This window comes from Tiliqua scincoides, chromosome 9 (assembly GCF_035046505.1).
Source record: "Tiliqua scincoides isolate rTilSci1 chromosome 9, rTilSci1.hap2, whole genome shotgun sequence".
Classification (NCBI taxonomy): Eukaryota; Metazoa; Chordata; class Lepidosauria; order Squamata; family Scincidae; genus Tiliqua; species Tiliqua scincoides.
In genome coordinates, this window is record NC_089829.1 from 16,505,726 (window position 1) to 16,521,853 (window position 16,128).

General features: G+C 50.7%; 1 protein-coding gene across 1 annotated transcript in view; it reads left to right on the plus strand.

Annotated features, from left to right (window-relative positions):
- Positions 1-12,268, plus strand: part of ATP6V0D1 (ATPase H+ transporting V0 subunit d1) — a 31,743-nt gene extending 19,475 nt beyond the window's left edge. The window contains exons 3-8 of the mRNA XM_066637125.1: positions 2,696-2,874; positions 3,219-3,298; positions 5,697-5,774; positions 6,393-6,569; positions 7,548-7,625; positions 10,805-12,268. Coding sequence (XP_066493222.1) covers positions 2,696-2,874; positions 3,219-3,298; positions 5,697-5,774; positions 6,393-6,569; positions 7,548-7,625; positions 10,805-10,966 — 754 coding nt within the window. The 3' untranslated portion in view covers positions 10,967-12,268. The remainder of the gene's footprint in view (positions 1-2,695; positions 2,875-3,218; positions 3,299-5,696; positions 5,775-6,392; positions 6,570-7,547; positions 7,626-10,804) is intronic.
- Positions 12,269-16,128: the final 3,860 nt, after the last annotated feature.

Below are 16,128 nucleotides of genomic sequence, written 5' to 3' on the forward strand. Positions count from 1 at the left end.
CGGATGTGATCTGGAAGGAGGTTTGATGTTCTTCTTATATCAGCAGGGAGCACCAACGCTGGTCGACCAACCTATCTTGCATGTTCTGTTCCCTCCTGTAACATTGCCTGTAGCCAGCTGCTGCATTGATAAAGGTCAAAGCAACTGGTTGCCAATCCTGGTCAATGCTTTGTCCAGCTGTGACTACCATGTTCTCAGGAGGTCACCAAAAGCACCCAAGACAGAAGGGAATCGAGGCCTGTTTCTTCATGATCTTGCAAGTGCTGCTACAAGCGATAAGCCCATATGAATGCATGTTAACCAGCTTTCTTAGTCTCTGGTAGTCATTTGTGATCAAGCACCCCTCCTTACACTGCTTTCCATTCAAGTTACCCCCTTCCTAAGTAGCAGCTGTTTTTGAGCCTGTCTTAATCAGGAGAAAACCTGAGAAGGGCTGGCCTGGTAGTTCTGTGAACAGCTTCTGACTGTTCCAGGGCCACTCAAGGAAGACAGAAAAGCTGCAGTGAAGCAGATTAAAGCAGCTATGCCTTTCCTAGAGTCCCCAGCTGCTGCAGGGGTGGGTCTGGAGACCTGGTATGGTCTCTCCTGGCTGTGACTGTATCTGCTTCTGGAGAGTGAGAATCAGACACAGTAGCCAATCTTGGGGGTGCCTGTGGAAGAAAAGGACTGATCTGGAGCCTGGGCCTCTGAAGACAGGAGCAGGGGAGCATTGGTGAAGTGGCTCCTGGACCTGGCATGCTTCAAAGGGTGCTGTGAAGGGGTGACCATGCCTAGAAAAGAACATGCAGCAGAGTCCTTTATCAGAAAAGTGGCTTTCTGTAGGACCGCCAGACAGGAGGCCGTTGACCCAGGTTAGGCAAGCAGGATGAGAATGCTTGGGTTGAGCCATACACCAAAGGCAGAAGGAGCGCCCAGAGGGACTTGGTCAGTCTTTTGCTCCTTGGGTCATGGCTAGACCCACATTCTTGCAAATGGTCCGGCAGCTCAAAGTTGGAAGTGGGAAGGTCCTGCACCTGCTGGGAAGGAGGGCCAGGTCAGAAAAAGGGCAGGGCGGCTTCCCTGTCTACAGAGAAGTCTGGGACTGAGCAGAACAGTGAAGGCCGATGAGCATTCAGTGATTGTGTTGGGGCCGGAAGTAAGCTGTGCTCCTTCTCTGGGCCCCTTGCTGAGTGAAGCTCTGCACTCTTGCTCCAGCACACAGCTTGCTTGTTGGCTTGTGCCGCTTGTCATGTCTCTCCTGTCCAACCATGTACCTCAGTCCTCTCTGTTCACAGATACTTGGTGTTCCGAGGCTCTGCCTGCAGTGACTGGTGCAGGCTTGATCATTCCAGCTTTTAATTGCCAGTGGAGGCTGCTGTAGTGCTTTCTCCAGGAAGGCTGTTACTTGTTCAGAATCCTTTTTATAGTGACTTTGCCTTGGAAGAATTGTAGTAAAACACACATCACATTGCTCACAGCAAGCTTTTTATAGCTTTCTGAGAAGATGAGAAGTGCCTCCCACCTCTGTGCTTCTGTCTGACCCCAGTACCTACTGGTGTTCCTTTGGCCACGATCCTGTTAGGCACTTAGGACTGTGTGTGGGATGTGGCTGGGGGATGGGCTATCTCTCCTTCCTGCTGGAGAATCAGTGAGGAAAATCCCCCTTAGTGGCTGCACAGCACTCTTCCTGGCTTGCAAAAGACTTCCAGGGAGCCTCTGAGCTCTCCCATGTCTGGGTTGTAGAGCTGGGCTGGGAATAGGGTGTTTTCAGGCCCCCTTGGCTGCTGCAGCTGAGCTTCATAGGGCTCTTCTGCAGCGCCGGGTTCCTGACAGCCTGGGCGGCTGGCCGTGTTGCGCAATCCTCTCTGTGGAACAAGGGCTGCTGTTCCGAGGGTGTTCTCTCCCCCCCTTGTCATCTTTGTTCCAAACAGCTTTGGGAGGTGCACACTGTCTGCCAGGCTCCCAGCACAGTCAAGTGGCTGAGAGGAATTGTTGGTGCGTGCTGCAGGGCAGTGACAGCAGGTATTAAGTGTACCTGCAGAGTGGAAACCACTTCCTGGATCTGGCCCATGAGGTGTGGCTTGTGGGCTGGAGCCTTTCTCAGCTGGCCTCCATCATCCCCTACCTTGGCTGCCTGCCAAGGATTTGTTCTCCTTGACCCAAGTGAACAGAGCAGCCTTACTCCCTCTGAGCATTCCTGAAGAAATGTTGCGTTTCTCCCCTATCTGTCCCTCTTGTGAGGGCATGCTAGGCTGGGCCGCCTAGGAACTGAGTGGGGCAGGAGGGCAGGCAGATTGCCTTCAGGCTCTGCTTGTGGGCTTCCCAGAGATATCTAGTTGGCCACTCTGGTAAACAGGATAAAGCTGGTCTAGAGGGGACCCAGCAGGGTGGTTCTGCTGGCCTTGGGCCAAGGGTGATCTGAGGACTCGCTTTCCATGCTGGCCGCTTATTGTTAGCCTGAAGTCAGGCAGCATGCTCTGCCTGTGTGGAAAACAGCTGGACGGTGATGCCAGGCTCAGCGGAGGGTGCAGCGTGTGGCTTTGAAGAGTGCTAGGAACACCACCAGTGCCTGCTCTGCCACTCCTTGCCACACAGTGTCTTCAGCCTCACACTTTGCAAGCCAGGGCATTGTTGACCCATGGGGAGGCCTAGACCGAAAGCTTGGCTCCCCCCCCCTCCCTTGGCCTGACTGGGTGTCTGTCCTGCTTTCTTTCAGGTACAGCTACATGATTGATAATGTCATCCTGCTGATCACAGGGACGCTGCATCAACGCTCCATTGCTGAACTGGTGCCCAAGTGCCATCCTCTGGGCAGCTTTGAGCAGATGGAGGCTGTGAACATTGCTCAGACCCCAGCCGAGCTGTACAATGCCATCCTGGTGGACACGCCCCTTGGTGAGGAGGAGGTGGCAGCTTGGGATTTGCAGGAACTCTGCTATTTTGAGGTCATGTTATGGACTGCAAATGGCATGGGAGCTGAAAAGCTAATGGCAGGAAATTATTTTGGTCACTTTTAACTGACTGGCCAATTGGAGACCCCCTTGTTTCTGCCTTCACACTCAAGATAAAATTCACAGATTGTTATGAAGTACTTGGAAGTATAAGGCTCTCCCCCACATTCTCTCTCAGCTACACAGGACCCAATCTGTAGGGATCCAGCGTACAGGTGGGGGTGTGTGTGTGTGTGTGTGTGTCTCAGATATCATTGACAATCATTGAAACCTCTTGTCCCCTTCCAGCTGCTTTTTTCCAGGATTGCATTTCTGAGCAGGACCTTGATGAGATGAATATTGAAATTATTCGAAACACATTGTATAAGGTGAGTGTTCAGAGATGGCAAGTTGGTCACCCTGTTCCTCCAACCATGATCTCAGGCATGGCTTGGCCTGTTTGACTCTTAAGCCTGTTTGCCTCTGCCATTCTGTTCCCTGAAAACACAGGGCTAGGTATGGACCATGCACTTCCCTTCAGAAGTCCAGGCCATTCTGGATCAGGGCTGTTCATGCGACATGGGATGACTCTTGCTTGTGCCCCACTCCAGATAGAACCACCAGCCTGCAATGTAGGGGCTCAGCACAAAGGAGCAGCTTCCCAGATTGAAACCCCTGCCCTTGTTTCCTGTTGCTGGCAAGGATGGCCCTGCTTCTTGGGGGCTGGCTATGGGTTATGGTGCTGAAGGAAGGAGGGTGGTTGCAGATAAGCCCTCTGGTTCTGAAATACCAGGCATGGTGGACTGATGCTGAGGCAAGTGTGCCAAATGAAGCTGGGTTTGTTGGGAAGAAGCTCTGTGCCACCCAGCTCTAGCTGCTCTTGGTTGTTTCTATTTCAGTGCCACCAATGGCCTGGCAGGGCTCTCTTTCAGAGGGAAGGGTGGAGAATCTGGCCCATCCTCTTTGGTCATTGGAGAAGGCCCTTCTAAAGGAGCCATCGCCCTTGGAGGTGGGAAGGGTGGTGGCAAGGAATAGGGCCTTCTCAGTAGTGGCACCAAATATATGGAACTTCCTCCCTCTTAGCTTACAAACTGCTCCCTCCTTAGAGCCTTTTTTGGGGGGGGGGCTAAAGAAATTGTTATTTAGATCAGCCTTCTGAGTCCAGGCCTTTTATTATTGAATATAGTGGGCCCATTAAGCCCGCCCTTCACCTTTGAACTTTGGTAAGCATGATGCAGTTCCTACATTAGCACTCCTGCTTCAAAGGTCCACCTTCTTGGGGAGCTCTTTGCAAACTCAGTTGTGTTGGTTGAGTCGGGGAGAGTGAAAGGTCAGTACATCATGGGGGGGTGGGGAGGATAGAGTGTTTCAACAGCTAGCTGGGCTGGGAGCAGCCCCCTGTGGCTTTTTCTGGCTAGCATAGTCTTGCTTGAGCTAGATCAGCCGACCTTAAAACACTGAGGTCAAGTGTATCAAGGTCTGCTGTGTGGTTATCGTGCCATCTCTTGCCTGGCCAAGCATAGCACACGGATTGTTCTTGTTTCCACTGATCCTGACTAGCTCGAAGGAGAGCTATTGGTGGCAACAGCAAGAAGAGATGGAAGGGGTTGTGTTGCTGCCAGAGAGTTTTACTGTTGAGCGTAAAGCCTTTGAGAGCCCCCAAGCAGCTCATCCTGTGTTAATGAGCAGAAGAGAGAAGCTCTCTCTCTCTCTCTCTCTCTCTCTCTCTCTCTCTCTGTGTGTGTGTGTGTGTGTGTGTGTGTGTGTGTGTGTGTCTGGCCTGCTGTGTGGCTGTTGCTGGTCACTTTTTGAACTGGCAGGAAGCCATGGCAGTGTTTCTGGGGGGGCGGGGCGGAGAGCCTGAAGAGCGGCCTTGATGGGGCTGGAAACAAAGGCAAAGCATTTGCCGAGGCAAATGAGTATATCCGAAGGAGCCTCCTTGTTCCTGCTTCATTGTGGTGGTCCTGGACAACTGGCATCGGGTGGCTTTTGTTTTGCTGCTGTGGGAGCTGAAGGGGAACAAGTATTTTGTTGTGGAAGGTGACACCCAAGTGCACTCACATACCCTCAGTTGCCTCACGTGTGTGTGTCCTTTCTCCTACTGAGGCACGGGGGAATTGTCTGTACCCCTGCTTATTTGGCAGAGGGGCACCTTTTTAAGTGTTCTAGATTTAGTAGGGGGGACCTCTTCACTTCAGCATGGCTGTTGGTGCCATCTCTTTTGCATCCTTTTTAGACCTTTGGGGATAGGAAACCACTGATTTGTTTCAGCTATATAAATCACTTCTCTTTGTTGAAAAGTGGTATGTAAACCATTCACCACAATTTCTCCCCAAGAAGGGAAGACCCTACTGCTTTCCACCCCTTGCTCTTCTGGCAGAAGGGGACTTATGGGTTCAGCAGCCATATTTCTGGGCTCAGTTTCCTCATGTGCAGATGGAGGGGAGCATTGGCTGAGACGACCTCCCACAGCTGGCCTGGATGCACTCAGTGAATCTGAATTGGCAGAGAAATGACGTGGATGTAGAGTCTTCCTCACCACCTCCACTGTAGTGGGTCATTTCAATTGGACTGACTCCTCCGTTCCTTCCCTTGCACTGTGGGTGGGTGGAAGGAATGAGATCTGCCAGTGCTGTCTCCTGAGTACATGCATTCACTTCTGGTCCAGGAGAAGCAGCTGTTGCAAGCCCCCTGCTGCAGTACTGGAGACCACCCTCTCCAAATGCAGGGTCCAAGTCAGTATAACCTGCTAACATCCTCTTTTCCTGGCTTGGTTTTATCCCCCAGGCCTACCTTGAGTCCTTCTACAAGTTCTGCAAGATCCTGGGTGGGACCACTGCTGCTGCCATGTGCCCCATTTTGGAGGTAAGAGCTCGCTGGCCCCATCTCATCTCTCTGCTCAGAGGAGCCAGTGGCTAAGAGGCTGGCTTGTTTCTCCTATTACAGGTCCAGGCAAGAGATCAACCTCAGCAGAGGCTGTTCTATCCAAGCTCCAACTGGAGCAGTTCCTCATTTAGCAAGGGGGATATTTCAGTTCATCTCTTTGGATTTTGTAATTTCCCCTTGCCCCGTCTTTTGAAGGCCGAAGGTGGCAGAAACAGTGTTTATATTCCCTGGGAAAGCACTCACTTGGCTGGCAGGAAATTGAGGTTTTCTCATACTCCAGGGCATGAAAGGTCAAGGCAGATGTGAATTCCAGCCCCTATTTCCAGAGTTTTGTTGCAGTAACCTTTGTGTCTGGAAAGGAGGAGTGCCAGGAGTCTGTGCTGAGTTTTGAATGTGGTGGCAGTTTTTGTCTCCTTCATTCGTTCTTGTGCCTTGGCAGGAGAAGCTGCTGGCCTTAACACCTGAATTCATGAGAATGGTCCGTTCTGTACTTCAAGGTCCAAAGGAGCTTCTGTTGCTGCTGCAGATGCTTCTCCCCTTCTCCCTCCCTCCTGGAACTTTTTCTTGCCAGCAGAACTTGTCTGCCTTTCCTTGCAGTTTGAGGCTGACCGAAGAGCCTTCATCATCACCATCAACTCCTTTGGCACTGAGCTCTCCAAAGAGGACCGTGCAAAGCTCTTTCCTCACTGTGGGAAACTCTATCCAGAGGGTCTGGCCCAGCTGGCCCGGGCAGATGACTACGAGCAAGTCAAAGCAGTGGCTGACTACTATCCGGTAAGAGATCCCCACATACAAGGACGTTCTTGCTCCAAGAGAGGGTGGATGGGCAGGAGAATGTGCCCTCGGCTGTAGGACGGGGCATCCTCCACTCTAGAGCACCATGCTGGGCAGTTATGTGATCTGGCCTGATTTTTACCCCATTGCAGAGGTGTTTCAAGGTGGGTGTTTGGTCACCAGCAGTCACTGCTTTCAGTGAGAATGAAAGTGGGCCAAGGAGATTCTAAAGCTTTGGACCTGGGGCTGTATCCTTGAAGGCCTCTGTTCCTGTCTAGAAAGCAGTGGAATTTTGAATTTCCAAATGTCAGTGTCTAGCTGGCATCATATGCCCAGTGGTTGCTTTTGAGGGGGGGAGCATGGTATTGGTTCAAAACCGGTTCTTTTGTCTCTGGGGAATTACAGCTCTTTCTTCTCCAGCTTGCCAGACTGCAGTGCTCATATGAGTGTCTCTTGGCAGGACTATTGATTGAATAGGACACCCATCCCCTGTCTGTGTATGTGTAGTGCTCCTTGGTGGTTAGCCCCTTCTGCTGCTGAGCAAGGTGTCTCCCCCCCCCCCCCCCGGGGAACAGTGTGGTTGCTGCACTTTAAAGATAGGCTTCTCTCCCTCATACCTCTGAAGCATCAGAGCTGGAATGTTAGAGCTGGAAGTGACCACAGAGGTCATCTGGTTCAGCCTTCTGCTCAGTACTGGAAGCTATCACAGCATCCCTGGCAGGTGGCCCTCCAGCCTCTCTTCTGGAGACCCCTCAATTGCAAAAGGCTTCCATCACCCCTGGGTACTTTCTCCCTGGTCTCAACAACTCCCCGTGAGCATTTGCTCTCTTTCTCCATTGTGGAGAAAAATGTGATGGTGATTTGGATAAAAAACACCCAGGCATCTGAGTCTCTCCTCCTTCTGGTGCTCCCCTGCTGGGCCGTGGGCTGAGACTGCCTTGTGCTTCCTCCTCCTTGGCACATTGTCTTCTCTCACAGGAATATAAACTGCTGTTTGAAGGAGCAGGCAGTAATCCTGGGGACAAGACCCTGGAGGACCGCTTCTTTGAGCATGAGGTAAGCTGGGCTTCTGTGGTAGTCTGCTTGACTGGATGCATTCACTTAAGCTTAATACTGTAACAAGAGTCTCTCTGCCCTGGAAAAAGCACCCGTTGGCTGGAGGGACTTTCCCTGCAGAACCACCTCTCTGACCAAGCAGGTGAGCTACCTGTCTTGAAATGTTGCCTCTGCAAAGCCAGGCTGTGAGCCTCTACAGTTGGGTTTCTTGTCCGTATTCCACTTTGCTAGTCTGACTGCAGGGCCTCTTAAGAAGTGGGTGGAGAGCTTGGAGAAGTGCTCGGCAGTGAACCGGGGCGGGGGGCAGCACTTCCTGCGGTTCACCGGCTGAGTCTGCTGTAGTAGACTGGGCATCAGCCTCTGTCCAAAGTTGCCTGAGATCTGGTCTGTTACGAGCAGCAGATCAAGTGGGGTGAGGCAGGGGAACATCCAGGACATCCTGATGCAGACTTGTCCTCTCCCTCTGTCACGCGTGAATGGCTCTGGTCTTGGCAGGCACACCGAAGCATGAGCTATCTGTGGAACTCATCCGTCCAGCTCTGCTGGCAAGCGGGTATTGTCCCAAGCGCCTCTGCAGCCTCATGGTTGCAGGGTAGTGAGAGAGAGGCTGCCGTAGCTAGTCAGGTTCCGCTCTCCTTGCCGTCACAATCATCCCCAAAGGACTGTCAGTTCTCAGAAAACCAGAATGCCAACGCATGTAGAATCTGCTTGCGTGAGCAGGCCAGCAGGGTCCTGAGAGGCACAGAAGGTCCTTGTTTGAAGAAAAGCTCCATCCAGCTCAGGTCTGTTACCCGTGTCCCAAATTCCTTCCTGGCAGACTTCCAGTGTATGAAAAGTCTTGCTGGGTCAGGCCAGAGGCCCACAAGCAGGGATGGACGGCAACCTTCTCTCCCCTTGTTGCGTTCTGCAGCCAGTGCTCCTAGACACCTGCCACTGGTTCTGGAGGCAGCACTGAGCTGTCACTGAGAGACCTTTGGGCCTCTGAAAGCTTCCAAAGCCCACCTTAACTAGTGACCAGCAACATATTCCACAGGCTAATGCTGTGCTGTGTCCCATCCTAAAACTCTTGACAGTTGTTTTCACTGAGTGACCCTTTGTTTTTCTCCCTGTCTCACAATGCTGGAATTACTCTCCCTCCACACCTTGCATAATTAGTCAGGTGTGTCTCCCTCCCCTTTTCCAAGCTCAGAAACCCCACATGCTGCAGCCTTTCATCGTGAGGAAGGTGTTCCAGTCATCTGATCTAGCTCTCTGATATCCTCCTAGAAGTTTGATGTCTGCAACTGGACACAGGATTCCAAATGCAGCTGCACCAGAGATTTATGCAGGGACAGTGCAGTATGAGCTGTCTTGTTCTCAAGTCCTTTCCTAATAACTCCTAGCCTGGAATTTGCTGTCTTCGCTGCTGTCACACTGGGATGATGTTTTTATTGAGTATCCTCAGGGCCCTAAGATCACTTTCCTGATTTGTCAGATCTTTGAAAGAATTCATCCACTGTGAGAATTGCCACTGATTCCTACTCTTTGCTTCCTGTTCAACTGATTGCCAGTCCATAAAGGACACATCCTCTTATTCCGCAACTGCTAAGTTTACTGACAAGGAAGTTCCTTTGATGAGAAACTTTGTCAAAAGCTATTTAGAAAGTACAAGTGTAGAATGTCAGCTGGTACACCTCTATCCACATGTCTGTTTCCTCTGTCAGAGGACTCTAGGTTAGTGAGGCAGAACTTGGCTTTGCAGAAACCGTGCCGATTCTCCTTCAGCAAGGCTCATTCTTCTAGATCAGTGATTCCTAAACTTCTGCAGAGGAGTTGGGAACCACTTAAGTGTTCGCAGGGGTGGGGCAATGGCAGTGACGTGACTCCCAGGATCACGATGCTGCCAGGGTCAAAAGATTATTTTTTTTACTTACAAAAACCATTGCTGGGCTCCTGGGAGTGCAGGGTGTGCCGTAAATACCTCTGCTGTGTTCCCCAAGCCTCCGATTATGTAAAAATAATTATTGGAAACCACTTCAGGTTTCACAATCAAAAACCAGAAGTGGTTTCCAATCATTATTTTTACACAATTGGAGGCTTGGCGTCTGCAGGGCTCCCCACACCTCAGGAGCCCAGCAATTACTTTTGTAAGTAAAAAAAACCACCTTTTGACTCCGACAGTGGCACTATCCTGGGGGATCATGTCGCTGCCATTGCCCTGCCACCGAACCACTGTTCTAGATGCTTCATTTAGGCATGCTTTCCACCAGTTTACACAGAACAGACATTAAGCTGACGCACCTGTAATTTCCCAAATACTTTGTAAAATTATTAATGTTCTTTTGGCTACCTCCCAGGCCTCTTGTGCAGATGCTGCTTTAAAGGACAGGTTACATTTTTGATAGGCAGCTTCAGCATTTGAATTCTTTAAGAACTCTTGGGTGGATGCCATCTGGACCCTGTGATTTGTTAATGTTTAATTTGTCGACACGCTCTGGAACCTCGTCCATTGTTGCTTCAACTTGATTGTGTTCCTCAGACTCTGTCCCTGAGAAGGTGAGTTCAGTCATGGGAATCTGCCCTGCATCTTCTGTAGTGAGGACAAATGCAAAACTTCTCCGCTGTCTCCCTGCACTCTTGAAACCTCCCTTTGGTTTCAACAGTCCAACTGCCTCCCTGGCAGGTTTCCTGCTTTTGATGTACTGGAAGGAATTTCTATTGTTTGCCTTACTGTTTTTAGCAACGCACATCCCATATTCTTCTTTGGTGTTCTAATTGTCGGCTTACGTTTCTTTAGCCAGAGTGTGTTCCTTTTTGTTCTCATTTGGGTGAGGCTTCCATCTTCTGAAGGAACCCTTCTTGACTTTATAGCATCCTTGACTCCATGCCTCCTGAACCTGGCGGAGCCTCTCCTACTTAGTGATATAGAGTAGAGAGCGTGGCAGTAGGCAGGGGGTGAGCAGTGTCAGACCCACATTTTGGACTTTTCCCACTAGCTAATTTCTCAAGAGTCACCCTTGCAAGGCAATTGCAAAAGGCTTCTTTTGTGGTTAAAAGAGTTGTGGCTCCATGTAGTTGTCTCAGCAAAACATTTGATGAGATCAGATGTGTTAAAGATTCAGAAGAGCTTGGGGACCAGCACTGGGGGTCGGGGCCTGGGCTGTACAGCAACTTCCTCTCACAGCAACTTGTCCTGCTAGGTGAAACTGAACAAGCTGGCTTTCCTGAACCAGTTCCACTTTGGTGTCTTCTACGCTTTCGTGAAACTGAAGGAGCAAGAATGCCGCAACATTGTTTGGATCGCGGAGTGCATTGCCCAGCGCCACCGAGCCAAGATCGACAATTACATTCCCATCTTCTGAGTCCTTCCCCATTGAGTCGTCATGTCCCAGTCCAACCCATCTTCTCTCAAGGTCCAGGCCTGGTTTGTCTTTTGGAGTGGGTCTGAGGAATGCTATCATGATGTACAGGGCCCACCTGACTTGTCCACCTGTCCCCCCTTGTAGTTGTAACATGTCACTGTATGTGCTTGGATAGAGCAGATGAAATCATTCAGTATTTCTAAATATGACTCTTTCCTACAGAGGAAGGAGGGCTTGGTTTGCACTACTGAGTTGTGTGGGTGTTGCTGTATATCAGCACGCTGGGTTTGTATGTGACACTTATCCAGCCCAGTGCTCTGTATGGACATGGCCCTAAGAGGGTTAGTTTTGTGTTGAGGTAGCTATGAGCAGCTGCTTGTCTTTGCACAACTTGTAACGATGGGGATAGTTGCACAACTAACTTAAATCTGCTAACCTCCCCACCTCACCCCAGGAGCCCTGGGAGTTGCAGCACTGGGGTGGGAGCTTGGGAGCCCCTCTTCCTGCATGGAAGTGCAGTTACCAGGGGTTCCTTGTAGGAAAGGATGATGTGGACATGCCCCGGATGTTAGTTGTAGAATTTGCATGATTTGCATGAAGTCCTCCCACTTCCTTTGGATCTTGTCTTGCCTGTGGAACATTCTGATCACTTAACTGGGGGAGAACAGGCAAGGCCAGTTGCTGCCTTGTGGCTTGCTTCTCAGGAAAGGTCTGTTCCCTCCCCCAGCAGAATCGGCCTTGTTTCTGTCCTCCTCCCACACCAGGAAGACACCAGATTCCGATACCATTGTCCCAATCCCCCTTTTCCAAAGGGCCCTGAGACTGTGTAAATAACCACTGCCACTGTTGGGCTCATCCCTAGAAGGCTCCATGGCTTTGCCATGACCTCTGAGCTGTGTTTGCAGCCGTGGACACCTTGCTCCCACGCCTGTCAGGGTAGACCAGCTGATGATGCAGCCTGGGGCAGTTGTCGTAGCAGGTGGGTTCTCATCAAGGTGGTTTTGTGTTTCCATTGAGTGGAGGGAGGGAGGGAGAGAGAGCAGGGCTTCCCTGGGTTTTTGCAGTGATCAAGACGCAGTAGAGCAGGCTGCAGGGCCACAACCTGGAATCAGACCTGCCCTTGAATGAACTAAGAACACTCGAGGTTTTTTTGGAGGATCCTCTCTTCAGCTGCATACATTGAAGAGGCTGGTTCTGACCTCTGTCCATGGGGGCCTCTGCTCTATGATTGTGCTCCAAATGTTTACTTGCTGTCTCTCCTTGTCCTATTCAACTGTGATAATAAATTATCTCTCAAATGTACTATCTCTCTGCAGCTTTTCTTGCATGTCTGGGAAGGAACTCTGTTGTCCCAGCCAGATTCTGAGCTCATTGGCCTAGCCTAGAGCAGTTCCTGGCAGGCAAGCGGGCCGGCCTCCATTTTATTTGCTAAAAAAAAGGCAGATCTGCAAGCCAGGTTCTGGAGATGGAACTGGGTCTCTTAAAAGAACCAGCCCCAGCCTGCTCACAACGAGCAGGACTGGCACCCTGTGTGCACCTTTGCCCATGCCCCCCAGTCTTCCACAGTGTTGGAGGAGGGGGGGGCAGATGTTCAAGGACTCCTTAGCAGATCAACTGACATAGGAAAAGATTCCTGCAACTTCAGTAGAATAAATTTGAAAGTGATTTCCCCTTTCCTTCCCCCAAAGACACCTTTCCTTCCCCCAAAGACAACATAGGAGCTGATCTCAATCTGTCATCTTTCTACCATCTAATCATGTAGACCAGGGGTGCCGAAACCCCGGCCCTGGGGCCACTGGCGGCCCTCGAGGCCTCTCAATGCGGCCCTCAGGGAGCCCACAGTCTCCAATTAGACTCTTGCCCTTCGGAGATTTGTTGGAGCCCACACTGGCCCAACACAACTGCTCTCAGCATGAGTGCGATTACTGTTTGACCTCACGTGTTTGACCTCTCGTGTGAGCTGTGGGATGAGGGCTTCCTCCACTGCTTGTTGTTTCACGCCTGTGATGCAGTAGTGGCAGCAAAGGAAGGGCCAGCCTTGCTTTGTGCAAGGCCTTTTATAGGCCTTGAGCTATTGCAAGACCTTCATTCATTAATATAAGTTAATCTTTAATATATTCATTTATGTAAACTTATGTAAATTTATTCAAATTTTAAGTGTAAATTCTTTTTTCCCCTGGCCCCCGACGCAGTGTCAGAGAGATGATGTGGCCCTCCTGCCAAAAACTTTGGACACTCCTGATTTAGATGATTGAATGTACAGCATATTTCCAAGATGGGAGTAAGGGAATTCTGTTTCCTCTCACTTTTGCCCCTAGAAGCAAGAGCCTCTAGGGGTTGAAGAATTGAAGGACATGGGAGGGGTGGCCCATGGCCACAGGCCAGTCAACCATGGACTTTGAGGAAGAAGAGGCTGTAACATGGCAATGACCTTGCTTCTGCTGTGTGCCACCCTCTGCTGTTGCTGGAATGGCATGTGCTGATGGAAACTCAGGGTCTGCACACATTATTTGTCTGCGAAGGACACACCCTCCGTCATGGAGTGAGAGGAGCCTGCCTGGTATCTGTTATGACTTGGTTTTACATCATTTCATTTGCCTCTACGGGTGTTCAGAAACGTAGTGGTAGTTCTGGTAGGGGGAGCAAAAGGCAGGCAGGTGGGGGCAAGAGAGTTGGAAACATCCCCAAATTGTTTGTTGGCTACAAACACACTTCTGAATTTGGGAGGAGGAGGAGTAGTTCTCTCCATCCTGGGTTCTGTAGAGAAGGGAGAAGCACAAGAGGTAGGAATAAGTCTGCCCTTGAAGGAAGCCGTCAAGCCCCAGTACCACCCTTGCAAGGCCTCTGGCCCATACCTGCCATTGGTATATGATATCTGCATATTGTCCATTGTATTTTTGCAGGTGGCGCTGAAACCTCTCAAGGCACTGTGTGTGTCAAGGAGGAAGAGCTATTTCATGTGCAGGGCAGCAAGGGCAGGTAGAGTAGGCCGTTTGCCTTGCATCCTCTGCGTCTATTCTCCCAGCGGCAAAGGTGAGGCAAGTGAGACTGGGGACACTGGCAGAGCTTGTTTTGTGTAAGCAGATGGAGTGTTGGCCAGTATGGCCCTATTGCACTCTGGGCAGGGCAGTGGACCTGAAGGAGTGTGTGCCTGTCAAGAGCTGCAGCTTAGGCTTGCCTGCTTATCACCTACCTATCTGTGCTGGAAGCTGAAGCCTCTGTCAGACTGGCTCTTGCCTGCCCCCACATAGTGGGTTTGGCCGGAAAAGTGGGGTTCAAATTCCCTCTTAGCTCTTCCTCAGTGATCTTGGCCTTGGGGTGAGATGCTTCCCAAATAAAGGTGCATCCTGATGGGTAGGTTAAGTCACACATGTTTGCAATTACAGAGTAACCGTATTGCCTAAGTATTGTTGCAGAGGTCAGATAATTGCTAGGCACAAAGCAGGTCACCCAGATGGATCAGTGTGGTTGACACCTCTGCTGATGTGGCAGTCCCTGATATGGGAGCACGGAAGGGCATGGGCAAGGGTGGGGCAGGCAACCGGTTGTTGAGACATTTGCAGTGGTTTATTTGTATCTCTTTAGAGGGGTGGGGCCACTGGGCCAGGAAATAGCTTTTGGTCAAGGGTGGGGTGACACCCACACCAGCCACAGTGTTCCACTGTGTACTCTGCAGTCTTCCCCCCCCCCCCAGTGCTGCTGCTAGCCAGCCAGCCAGCCACTTTGAGCTCCCTGACTCCAACCACCCCAGAGCTCTCAGGTGCCTTCACTACTATTCACAGCACTGTTTGTCAGCTCCCACCCACTCGTGGCCTTTTACATGCAGAAGGCCTCAGGTTCCAGTAGGACAGAGATAAATTCCTGGCTGAAACCCTGGAGAGCTGCTAGCACCAGTCAGTGCAGACAAGACTGAGCGAGGTGGACCAAAGGTCTGACGTGGAATAAAACACTTTCCTGTGTCTTCTGCATGAATCCGCCTGGGTGCCATTTTACTTCTGTATCATTGTCTGCTCTCAGTAACTACCTGATCAGTACAGTAGCTCTAAATATGCAAGACTCTTATGTACCAATTCAGCAGTTGAGATTCACGTTTAGTTGAGAAGTATCTAATAGTAGAAGTATCTAAAAAACATTTAGATTTAAATTGCCTTTTTTCTTGGTGGTTTAAGTAGCCATGATTAATTAATCCACCCTGCTCACAGCTAAATGTGGAGTTGAGCCTGCTGCTTTTGGGGTGCTGAAAACTGATCAAGGATGTCTGCAGAACCTCCAAGCTGAGCTGGACTCTGGGTTCCTCTCCATGTTAGAACATGTAGCTGAGCACCTTTTGTCTTGAAACCTGACTTTTCTACTCTAGAACATTCAGCCATGGAACCAAAGTACAAATACATTTTATTTCTGAGTGACAATCATGGCCTTCTCCTGATTCTTTTTAAAAGAGAGGATGGGCAGAAAGCTCTTCCTCTGCCTGAGAGTACCTGCCCATCCCTGGAGGCAACAGCCCTCCTCCCAGAGGCTTGGCTCAGCTCCTGCATGGTAACGAGACTAGGGAATAGAAGAACATTTCAGGCAGAAAAGCTGGCGATGTGACCTGGACAGCAGCAGCAGAGATCGTTTTGGTACAGCAGCAAGAAAAGGAAATGGCACTGTGCAGTCCTGTAGCTCAGCAAGGACAGGGTAGGGTGGCAGAGCCGGGTTTATGGAGGTATATCATGGAGTGGAGGTGTAGAAAGGCTTCCCATTTCCAGTAGCAGCAGCAGCCCTTTCATTTGACCCAGACAAATGGGGGGAGCACCCAGGCAGGCAGCCACCTCTACCCTGTGCGACTGCTGTTCTTCATTTCAAGAGGGTTTGTACAGAACTCTGTTCATGGAAGTGACTGGGGGCCGCATCCAGCCTCTGCCCAGAACACCAGTCCTTACACGGGAGCAAAAAGTGAGGGAGGTGCTTTGTTCCACAAGAGGTGTTATGTGGTGCCACCCCAAGGGCTCATCCTGCAAGACTAGCAAAAATGGGAGGCCCTTTTGCAGTCAAAACGCACTTCCCTTTCAGCTAACGTGGCACCTGGAGGAAGGCAAGGAGCTGCTCTTGGGGTCCTTGTCGTGCTAGCCAGGTGCTGCTTTCCTTGCTTGGGTGCCAAAACAAAGCACCACAGAAGTCCA